We start from the raw sequence: 12,698 nt of genomic DNA, 5'->3' as shown, positions 1-12,698 counted from the left end.
TGCAGTTTACGACCTTACTAAGCATGTAGTCCCCCCATGAGCTTAGGAACCCATTATACCACCTGGGATTATTATTATGGTTTATTTGTAAAATCGCCTACATATTCCGCAGCGCGGTACAATCAGGCGTGATATGAATTACATAAACAGAATGACATATTAAACAAGGACAAACAAGTGATAACAGATACAAAGGTAATGAGGGCCCTGCTCTTGAGAGCTTACAATCTAGAGTGATCCGCCATTAAAACATTTTGGGGGATGAATCCCTTGGAAACACCTCACAAAACCCTAGGGGTTCATGAACCCACTGTTAGTAAATCATTGATCTATGACCTTAGAACAGGGGCTCCCCGATAAACATTCACACAATGGTCAACCCCAGGTCTTGCCGACACCTCACATTCCCTTATACCAACTACCAAAAGCATGAGAGGCGGCACTCCCGCAGGTTGTCCAATAGAATGTAATTTAAACATTTAAAGAGCAGGCCTTTCTTGGGGAACTAAAAGGGCAAAGCACTGGAGGCAATAATAGCTCTGAAGTTCAGTTTAAACAAAGGGGATTCATCATCATTTTGTAATGTGACAAGTGTGGCCATTTGTAGCGTGCACTAAGTGAAACTGGTCATACTCTTCAGGAAATATACTGTCTGAAATAGATTTATCTGTATGTCCTTGAAGAAGCAAAATGCCTAATCAGTTATAAGTGTTATGTACCACTCATTACGAATTGGCAGCGTTTCGCTTATGCTAACTTGTTTTGTGCTTTTCTTCGGCTTCCTTAAATACCCAAATTGCACTTGTTCTGACGTTAAGTAAACCAGTGTTCTCATACTGGCATATGCACTTTAAGGATATATATTAAATGGCAGTGACATGTACCCCTGGATAGCCACATTGTATCATTTGTTATGTAACTGGCTGAAAGGGTTATTAGACAAAGAGATATACAGTAAGCAAGAATATAAATCTGAGAATAAAGGTGGATGTAGCGCTGTTCAGACACAGTTCAGAGCTGGACACAGGCAAATGCAAAGTGGAATTTATGCTTTGCTATTATTTCATATTGTTGTCACGTTCTGGCAGTCTGTTGTCTTATCTGTTTGGTACCTGTCTATGTTTATGTACATCAATAGCAGTTTTCTCAGGCTATTGTATGATCTATAATTGCTTTATAGATTTGAGAACTTGGCAACAAAATGAGTTTCAATTACTCAGAAGTCCAAAAAAAACACAACCTCAGAGAGATAAGTAACAAGTCCAACAATGGTTGCTGTTTTGCTATTGTGATTTCAATGCAATGCCGTGCACTTTTGTTTAACCCAAGCTGCATTTTAAAACAGCAATCCATGCTGTTAAAAAAAAAAAAAAAAAAAATAATTTTTATATATATATATATATATATATATATATATATATATATATATATATATATATAAAATTATTATTTTATTTATTTTTTTAACAGCATGGATTGCTGTTTTAAAATGCAGCTTGGGTTAAACAAAAGTGCACCTACTATGGAGGTAAGTATCTCGCGATGCATGGGGTCTCCAGAGCTGAAATGAATGGGGTTCAGGTCCGGAGACCCCCTGCTTCAAATATATATTTGAAGCAGGGGGTCTCCGGACCTGAACCCCATTCATTTCAGCTCTGGAGACCCCATGCATCGCGAGATACTTACCTCCATAGTAGGTGCCTGTAGCCACTCAAGGGTTAACATTATAGCGGGTTTTCAAAGCTCCCGTGATGTCAACCAGTGCGGCTTCTTATTGGCTCATGTGACACGGCAGCTTTAAACTGCAGAAAACTGCAGGAGATACCGGCACCCCCATTCGGAGGTACGTACAGTGGCGAGAAACAGATTGAGAACCCCACTGAAAATTATGGAAATTCCATAGTTTTTCCATGATAACCTTCTCCAATCATAACCAGTCTTTTCATAAATATCCAATAGGGATTATATTAACCAGTTAGTTAAAGTCATTGCTGCTCAAGCGGGTGTCACCAGGTACTGAATGTAAAGGTTCACATACTTTTTCACACATGGATATTGAATGTTGAATCATTTGCAAATAAATAAATGTTGAAAATAAAGTATCATGTATTTGTGTCATTTGTTTGATCAGGTTATCTTTATCTATTATTAGGTCTTAAATTAAGATCCAATAACATTTTATGTTTGAAATATGTGAAATATGTGAAAATGCTAAGGGGCTCACAAACGTTTTCTCGCCATTGTATCTGTGGAAGCAGGGGGCCCAGAAGCTGAAATTAACGGGTTTAAGCTCCGGAGACCCCCTGCTTCAATGCCGTATTTAATACCCCCCCCACCCCCGCATGTATTGCTCTTTTAAAAGCTATATGAAACAACAAGCATATGCTTAAAAGGATCCTGTTAAAAAGTGTACATGAACCAAAAAGTGACGCACGGTGAGGGCACATCTGTATGTCATTACCCAGAGTCCCTGGCTGCGGTGGGAGCACTGTATGCTGTGAGTTTATGGGATAAGGCTGGTTTAGGGGACATGCCTGAGACATGTAATGTGAACATGAGTGTTCTTTATCATTACGGTACTCTGTACAATTATTGCTACTTTGTTACTCACCACAACATTGTTCTGTACCTGGTACAGCATATAATGTAACTACTACACTCTGAAATGAGTCAGTGGTACAAAAGTAAACCAAATTGCAAGTCTTCTTACCTGACAAAAAAAAGCAATGTTTCAAAAAATAAAGCAAGGTAATTGGCATCATAAAAAAATAAAAATAAAAGTGTAATCATACTTAAAGCAAGATGTGGCTGCTTAATTTTATTTTATATTCTTTGGATATTAATAGAAAGTGAATCCCTGCGCTTCTCCCTTTGGGATAGCAATCAATGGGGAATATAAATATATGTATGGTGTAAATACCTATAAGAAAAAAGGAAAAGTCTCCTTTTTTCTTATAGGTATTTACACCATACAGTACATATATGGCAAGATAAGAGGCAACAGATTACTGCTACCACGAGAAAACAAGAACAAATAAGATGAAGTATTGGTACCCTGTATGTGTTAAGGGCCCATGCCATTGCAGCCCTCATGCCGTATTTCTTTTTTATGGAGCTCTGAAGGGGAAAGTGGTTGTTTAAACTGAGCCCACGTGCCTCTGTTGATACTTTTGTTGCAATGCAATGTTTTTGAGGCCCCTCTAGCAGCTACAGTGTTAAAGAGCTAATAAAGGTAGCAGTGGAAAAGGTACAAAGACATATGTATTTTGAGTTGAGTAGCACAAATTGCTGCTTTTAATTAACTTAATGTCACAGACTCATATACTATTGCGTACTTTGAAATAGATAAAGATATATAAATGAATTACCTGAGAGCTTCATAAGTAGCTCAGACGCCGCTTTGACTGAGATATCCTGTGTCAGCAGGTTTGACTGTGTGTCCTGTGACTTGCAGTCTCCATCGGGGGTGCTGGAGAGCCGTGCCTCTGCTTCGTGGTTAATTGTGTAACTAGACTGGGGGGAGAGGGGGCTTTCCAGCTCCTCATCGTTAGGCTCCTCTTTTACTTTAAATGTAAAAGTCAGTGGCTCCTTCTGACTTGCAGCTGTGAAGAGAAGAAGTAAAAAGCACCACATGTGATATCTCCAGGTCAATATTACAACAAGTGAAAAGGACTCTGGGTGAAAAACCAAATACACTTCCCAGACTTAAATGTGTGGGGGTTTTTTTAATTTGTTTTTGTATTTATTTATTTTTAACAAACATTTGTTTTATGTTTACTCATTTCTGGAAAGTCCTAACAATCATTTTATGGCTATAAAAGTGAAGCAGGTTAGTAAAGTTTGAATCGGTATTGTTTTAATTTACAGCATGTTCATTTACAGATGGGCCTGAAATTGTAATGTATTTGAGTAGCATTTTCCTTGCAAGTTTTCTTCTTTATTTTTTTGCTTGCATCATAACTGTAGGATTTTCTGGTACAAAAGCACCCCAATGCTCATCTATCCACCGAGAGACAGGCCTGCGGTTAGGCAGGACGTTTTCAAAATAACAATTTCTGACAACGTCAGCCAGTGAACAAAGGAAATGTTGCTGTGAAGAATGGTTTTCCCTGACTTTGGCAGCCAAAAGGAGCTCTGTGGTCTATTGGTGGATAGTCTATTGGTGGATAGTCTACTATGGTTCTGCTCCAGGAGAACCCTGCATTAGAACAAAAGTAGAAGGAATTCAGAGAATGTCTGCTTTAGAACAGCATTTACCCTCAAAATAATTATTTTTAACTTACCTGAACCCAGAGTCTCCTCAAGGAAAATCCACTCCACAAGGAGCTCTTAGGTTCCGAAAATATGGATTTCTGATGCTGCAGCACTTTTTAGAATAAAATTGGGCTGAGGCAATGACTAAAATACATCAGCATCATTGCGATATTTCTCATTTTCACGGCTAGCTAACAAAGATGTAGTCAGCAGCCATTGTATATGCCAAAAAATGGACTTCACCATAAAAAAAATAATTCAGCAATTGATGATTTATTTAAATATCACATACACACAAAGGAGAAGCACAGCTACACGCCTACGTGTGACAGATTATGTCTCAAGGTTATAGAAATAAATGTTGGGTATTGTTTGCATTACATAATGAGCATTCTAATATGAGGTGAAATTCAACTGTGTGAGTGTGTGCTGCTCTTCTGTATGCATTTGACGTACTAAGCCGGGGACGTGAGAACACTAAAGCAGAATATGAAACACACTTCATATTCTTTTAAATATGTGTATTGTGCAATTAGCCTTAAATGGACCCAAAATAAATTATTTCAATATTTTAAGAATATGTACGGACAAAGTTGAGACATTAGGGGGTCTGGCATAACAACATAACAGCATTTAGGATGAAGCCATTTTGTGTGAATATTTCAATCCGCCATCTTGTCTTGTCTTTGTGAGTCTAATTTCTGTGTTTCATTTCTGTATAAACAAATGTGTGAAGCAGAGAATGGAATTTTTTCGCTCCTAGCTAAATTTATTGACTCTTCCTCATCCAATCAGCTTCAAATTAAAAGAGTAAACAGGCTAAAAGTTATGAGAACCCATGAGATAAACTTAGATTCTCGCAGTGAAACTAGTTCTCACACAAATGCCAGGTGGTAGGATAGGCACATCCCATTTAACCCCAGAATGGTTTCTAGCTGACAGGCAGTTATACAATATTATTATGTATTACAAAATGACATCAGCTTTAGTATTGTTATGTATTACAAAATGAGGTAATGTTTAGTGACGTGCACGCCCCCCCATAAAGGGGTGGAGCTTTAGGATTTAGGGTATAAATATATGGCATACCATGTTTATTGTTTAGAGAGCTTTTGTTTTGAAGCTGTCTCCGTTGTGCACTTGACTTGAATAAATTCACGTGTTATTCTGTTTTCAAAATAACCTCAGACTGTGTTTCTTATTTACGTTTTTCTCAGATGGCGCATTCCGAAATAGGGACTCAATATCATCGGAATCGAGCACCCGGATGAATCACTCCTCCATCACTCAAACCTGAGCGCTCATATGAATCAAGGTAAGGGTACCTGCATTTTTTAGACAAACAGCCTGATTAAGTTGTTTTGAGTGGTGCGTGGAGCTGATTTTTCAACGGTGTCTGTTCTGATATTCTGAGTGAATGATGTATATAATGCGTGCAGGGGTGAGGATCATGCATTTCGCTTCCACAGATACCAAACCCCTTCAATTCTCAGTAATAGCTGAAAATATATTATGATAGAGATAGATGCCATATCCTTTATCTAGCAACTGCATACCCAAAGAAAGGTTGCTTGCATAAAATAAGGTTTTTAGTATTATGTGTATAATTTCTGTATTTTCCCATTTTTTAAGGGAACCTCTTTAAAGGGTGTATCACACACTAGGAACAAGAATCAATTTATGGGTCAAGTGTCTCCACCAAACAATGAAACCTGTGTAAAAATGTATGTTCAGTCAGATAACAATTTACAGGAAGGATGTGGCCTTAATTTTGCAGTTTTTAATTTCATCATTAAACCAAGAACAGGTTCAGATCAGGCTTATGGCCTTACAAAACAGAATGGATTTAGATTACATTTTAGCATCAAAAGGAGGTGTATGTGCCCTAATTAAAGAACAATGTTGTGTTTTCATCCAAGATCAGAGTGGCAAGGTACAGCATGAGTTAGACAAGATAGAAGTAATTCAAGAAAGACTTAGGAAGGAAGGTGACACAGACTGGGACCCTTTGGGGCTGGGTGGATTGGTAGGATCACTAGGAGCGAAATTTTTGAATGCAGTAATGTGTGTGATTGTGATACTCGTTGTCATCTATGTTTGTGTTACGTTTGTCAAAGGCATGATCCACAAATATGCAACCCCATCTGCAGACATAATGCCATTGTTTGCAGAACCAATCTACAGCAGTCCCTTGAAGAAAGAAGATGCCAAGTACAATGTTCTAACTCTGGAAAAGAATTTGGCTATAACGCCATACGAGACTATGACTACATTTGGCAGGCACCCTCGTGCACTGTCCTACACCCTCAAGCAGCATTATGAAATGATGGAGCACCCTTGTGCCTCCCAACGTGTTTCTGGACTAAAATCATACCAATAATTCTCAAAAACAATGTTTTAAAGAATCAGAGGAGGGACTGACAAAGTTGAGACATTAGGGGGTCTGGCATAACAACATAACAGCATTTAGGATGAAGCCATTTTGTGTGAATATTTCAATCCGCCATCTTGTCTTGTCTTTGTGAGTCTAATTTCTGTGTTTCATTTCTGTATAAACAAATGTGTGAAGCAGAGAATGGAATTTTTTCGCTCCTAGCTAAATTTATTGACTCTTCCTCATCCAATCAGCTTCAAATTAAAAGAGTAAACAGGCTAAAAGTTATGAGAACCCATGAGATAAACTTAGATTCTCGCAGTGAAACTAGTTCTCACACAAATGCCAGATGGTAGGATAGGCACATCCCATTTAACCCCAGAATGGTTTCTAGCTGACAGGCAGTTATACAATATTATTATGTATTACAAAATGACATCAGCTTTAGTATTGTTATGTATTACAAAATGAGGTAATGTTTAGTGACGTGCAAGCCCCCCCATAAAGGGGTGGAGCTTTAGGATTTAGGGTATAAATATATGGCATACCATGTTTATTGTTTAGAGAGCTTTTGTTTTGAAGCTGTCTCCGTTGTGCACTTGACTTGAATAAATTCACGTGTTATTCTATTTTCAAAATAACCTCAGACTGTGTTTCTTATTTACGTTTTTCTCAGTACGTACAGTAACAGTAAATGCATCTTCTGTACACGCATAAAGTTTACTATGACCGAAATAATACAAAGCTTTCACTTAAAGTACTATTAATGACGACACAAACCATTTGCACTTTACTGTATGTTCAACTGCATAGAGTTGTAACCTCAGTGCAGCAAGTTATAATGGTATCACCCAGTGTGAAACCTGCCTTGCCCAACTGTGTGCCGTCAGCCGCATCTCAGTCACTGCAACACTTATTCCCGAATCGGCCGCATTACAGACTTCCAAGGAGATCTTAACAGACTTCCTAAGACTTCTTTTGAACCATTAACTAACATGTGTGGCACCGCAGACGTGGACAACTACGATATTCTAACACATCACTAACCGTTTGTGGTACAGTCATATGACACAAGCTGACCAATAAAAATGCTCCTCAGTTTTTCGCATCTGGTTTAGAATAGACACATTGCATATGCGCATATGAAACTCACCACCATAACTATGCTCTAATTGTCTCAAACCTTTCTACTGCAATGAAATGCAAAAGGGTGCAGAATATCCTAGTTGGTGAGCCGCCTTATCCCTGCGAGCCAAATCATACAATATGCTGCAGGTATTGGCGTAGTTTGGGTTACGAGCAGAGTAGACAACATTACTGCTTATTGTTATCATCAGTTGTCTTTAAGAAACATGATGTTGCCTTAACAGTGAGTTACTGCGTGTTGTGAATGGCCCATTACTGAGGATAGGTGAGCAGGAAGCCTCCTCTTCCTGAGCGAAAATGGTGATTTTGCAGCAGTTGAAGCCCTGGAAAAGAATTTGTTGAATCTGTTCAAATGAAAAGTCATTGTGACCCGGGCACAGAAGATAAGGAGAAATCTAAAGGCCAAGATGATCTCCTTGGGCATTGTCCAAAGTGATGTGTCACACAGAGTGTATATTCTATTTGCAACAGGAGCCATGGGTTGAAATGTTCAATTGTAAAACAAGTCTTGCTGAACTATTTGGGCCTGTGGCTTCTCATCACATTTGGACTCGTCAGGATTTAATCAAATTGTGCATATTCTATCAATTTTAACAATAAGGTTCAACTGCAAACCGTGGGTTCACAGATCTATTTAACGGAGTTACAATATATGCAGTGAAGATAGACTTAAAATATGTTTTGTAGACTAAAACAGCTTTTCTAAAGCTGAAAAATGTCCAAGAGTTGGATTCAGGTAAAATGTGGGTAATTTAGCATGCTTCTTATCCTGTTTATTTCTTATTATATAAACAGTAGAAGAGTCATACTGCCAGCAGATGTGTCATTATTGGGATTTGAGGTGTTAGAAAGCATTAGAAATATATAGAAAGCTTTATTAGCTGTATTGTGTAGTCTCCAGGAGTGTTTTATATGGTTGAATCATGGAGTTATACTCTATAAGGCGTTCTATTCCATCATACCTATTTAAGCCTTTTTGTTGTGAAGAGCAATGGCAGCAATATGGTTAATGCCGGTATTCAAAACATCGAGATTCTGGTCCTCTCTTACTTACCTTGAGAAATTGAGAAGCCAGAACTCCAAAAAATAGTGTACAAAAGGAGGATTGTGAGACAGGTTCACGGTGAGGGACCACTAGTGGCAAATGCAGTCAAAGCTCTGAAATTCTCAAGTTCATATAAGGACAAACAAAAGATAGGATTGGAGAAGATTGGTGAAAAACAGTTACTGATCCTACTCCACAGATTTCACCTATCCTCTTGCACCCAAGAAAGCGAAGGGTTCTGTTAAACCTATTCTTTGCTCAGCATTGCAAACCTAGAGTAGTACAATTATCAGAGTACTTTTAGCCTCTTCATTGCCAGAGTTTGCAATGTTATCCAATTTTTTTTTAGTTTGTGATACTTTCTAGGAGGATTATACACAAAAGAACAAGAACCCAACTTTATTGCACTCTATACATAGTATGAGAAAAATGAATTTAGTATAACATAGCCTTTAATAGAAAAACTCGATACAAATAAGGAAGGATTGGTAAAGACACTGGTGGCCAATCATACATAGACATGGACTCTAAACAAACACAAAATAAAACACTGACAGGGAAACTCTCACTAGCTGTACAGGGTGGGTAATACGGCACACATGTTGGGGCTACAAGATTGTATTGCTGCCCAGAGATGCTTCAGCATGTATACTGAGTAAAAGGGGTTGTGAAGTGATTATTCAAATACATAATGTGGTACAAGTGGGCTACTACCAAAAAGGATGAATAAACCCCTTTAGAGTACCAGAGTAAACAATCTTACTGGCAGTGGCAGGAAGCACGTCCCCTCAGAAGATATTCCCTATGGCTAACTGTATCACAGTGAGATGGAATTATGAAAGTTCAAGTAACTGTATCCCACGTGGAGTATAATGTTACTAATTGGCAACATTCCCCGACAAAGTAGCTGAATGGTAGTAGATGTTGCTATTGAGTAATGCAGGGATATGCTAGTTTTAACCCAGGGAAGATGTTACCCAGGACGAAGCGTGTAATAAGTGTAATAATTTCTTATCTTTATTGAGTTTTCCCATTAAAGGCTATTTTATACTAAATTAATTTTTCTCATACTATGTATAGAGTGCAATCAAGTTGAGTTCTTGTTATTTTGTGTATTATTATCCCTTCATGCACAATACCATCACTTTTCTTTAGGCGAATGCAAGAGTTCTCTTCCCCGTTTCCCTTCCTCATCCCTTTCCCTTCATACATTAAATGATAGTGTCCGGTGCTTTCCGAACCTCATAGCTTTCTCCTTCAAGTGCACTGGCAATACATGGAATGCCGATTCTACGTTAGCCTTTGCCATCCATTCCCCCGGCCCTGCTTCCCTTACCAGGTGACTGGCCCTTTCAAATGATGCATACGGCACGCTACACATTTCCTTGTCAATTCCATCATTCACCGACAACTCCTCCGGGTAGGACAGGTGATGTATGAGACTAAATGAATCCGCTATTTCTTTCAAACCACTCCCAGTGAATAAACTTTCAACCCTGGTAATGTGGGAGATGAAAATGGGCCTGCCCTTCTGCCTGTGGGCCTCCTTTTTTATCTTTGCCCACGCCACCCCCATGTGCATCTTTAGCAATTTGAAATTCCATCTAAAGAGGGTAACCTCCACCTTCCTAAAAAGGATCCAGGAACTCCTTTTGAACTCAATCTCTAGCAGTTCCACTGCTGCCCTATCAGGATAATGGCAGAGCCACGGTGCCATCTCATCGATGTTCACCGGTGTCCTCACTCTTTGCCCGAGGCTCTCAACTTGCTCCTTTTTTTTAATCCACCCTTGCCATTTATAAAGCACTTTGACACTGGGTGGCTACCCCTGCAGCCATTGCACTCATGCCTGAAACGACGCTGCCTATCCCACTCACACTGCCAAAAAGCCCCATTTCCACTCCCAGCCGACTTCCCAACGTTTTGCAAGCTGCCGGCCCCAGCTTCAAAGGGTGGTGGTGGGGGGGAGGGGGCTTATGGGGCATCATCTTGGACATCTATAGGTCCATATCCTTCACGTCCCATTTCAACTGCTTTCTAATCGCTTTTTCTGCCTGAAGTCCATATCGTACTTCCACCAGCCCGATTCCCCATACTACTTGTGGGCCTCCCAAATCGAGTCCACGTACTTGAAGAGCGCTGGGCAATGATCTGGCTTCTTCTCTGAAAGCACACTAGCCAGAATCGCGAAGACCTTCAACCAGTCCCCGAAAGACTTGGGAGACTGCCTCCTCTTGGCCTCCTCTTCTTTTTCATCCTTCTTTTTATCTGACTTTGCCGGCTCCTTATAATCCGGCAATAATGACAGCAAATCCACATATTCGTCCTTCCAAAACGGCTCCCAGCGGGCTAGCTAAGCAAAGGTAAGTATCTCTGCACACCTTCCTTTTGTCCATCATTGTCCCCTTTCGCAGGATCTCCCGCTGGTGCCACCACTACAGCCACCCCACTACCCCCTCCCTCCCACCAACTGCTAACCCTACAGCCTCAGTCCCTGCACTATTCCCCCCATCTGCTGCCCCTACTATCCCCGCCGTCATATGCCCCACCGCTGCCGGACACACCACCCCCACGTGCGAGGCGCCCTATATAAATGTACCCTCATGGGCCAGCAGACCCTAGTATGCTGTTTAGCAGCCAGTAGTATCAAGCTAACAATACAGATGGCAGATATGAATAAACTGGCACAAATCAATATAACATGCTGTTTAGCAGCCAGGAATATCAGGAGCCAGATAACAAAAACCTGCTGCGATAATAACTACAGCCTGACCATGAGTCAGAAGACAGGCAACAGAGAATGGTAGAGGGTGCTGTACACCAGGAAGGTTGGCGCCGACTACTGACATCAGCTCATAACCCGATGCGAGCACGCTTTGTCAAGGGGTTGGGGAGACGTCCCACTCACGTTCCGCTGCGCTTATAGTGCCTTGCGATGGCGACGGCGCTCCGAAACAAATACATTGGCTACGTCGCAAGTGCTTATAGTAAGCACGACGGCGACGGAGCGACCCAAAGTTTTGAAGCCGGGTAAATTTGATTTTTTTAGAGACAGTCGCCACATGTGACTATCTCTAAACCAATCAAATTGTGCGGCCTGCCCCTTTTAGTGACGTCACTGGCCTTGTCGCCAGCGACGTCGCTTCAAATCATATGATAACTTTCGCTGGTGGCGACAGCATCGGTCGCGTCGCCGTTGCCAGCACTATAAGCGCGGCCTAAAATACCCGTCACCCGGAGGGCAGAGGCGCAGATACATTATAGAAGTTTTTTGGGACTCAACTTACGCAGTGCCAGTAGCATTTGTAAATCCTCTAATGGAGGAGGAGATCTATAGCAGCACTGAAATAAAAAATAGTTAAAAAGGTGGGTGATGAAACTAAACACCCTAGTTAAAAACATATACCAAGATACCAACATATTATTCTTGAACACATGGAGTTCACAAACATAAACCTCCAAACGGATAAGCGACCAGGATATGGGAGGAGGACAGGAGGCTGATTGGGAAACACGAATAGCAGATACACAGCAGAATAAACTGTTCTATGAATGGGGAGAAGAAGAAGCCCTCGTTCAGCCCGTTGGGGGTCAGTGAATTAAGTTGGTATATCAATCTGCACTCCCTCTTTAGCAACTTCTTATCCCAGTCCCCTTTGCGGGGACCTAGTGGGACATGTTCGATGCCATAGACATTTACGACATTAGGATTACCCTTGTGCTTGTCAATCACGTCTCTCGTTTTGAAGAACTCTCATCCTTCCTATAAATAGTAGTCACTAGATTGCACAAATCGTCCCTCTTCATGGTACTGTAAGATCCAGAAAATGTAGCTCATCCCTTTGGAACCAATATGTCAATTTTAAAGTTGTCTTCGAT

General features: G+C 40.5%; 1 protein-coding gene across 5 annotated transcripts in view; it reads right to left on the bottom strand.

The window, feature by feature from the left end:
* Positions 1-12,698, bottom strand: part of ZNF827 (zinc finger protein 827) — a 182,718-nt gene that overhangs the window by 64,627 nt on the left and 105,393 nt on the right. For all 5 annotated transcript variants that reach the window (XM_075614080.1, XM_075614069.1, XM_075614088.1 and 2 more), the window contains exon 5: positions 3,369-3,602. In XM_075614080.1, coding sequence (XP_075470195.1) covers positions 3,369-3,602 — 234 coding nt within the window. The remainder of the gene's footprint in view (positions 1-3,368; positions 3,603-12,698) is intronic.

This window comes from Ascaphus truei, chromosome 1, assembly GCF_040206685.1.
Source record: "Ascaphus truei isolate aAscTru1 chromosome 1, aAscTru1.hap1, whole genome shotgun sequence".
Lineage (NCBI taxonomy): Eukaryota > Metazoa > Chordata > Amphibia > Anura > Ascaphidae > Ascaphus > Ascaphus truei.
Note: the sequence above shows the minus strand (reverse complement) of the source record. Positions and strands in the feature narration are given on the sequence as shown.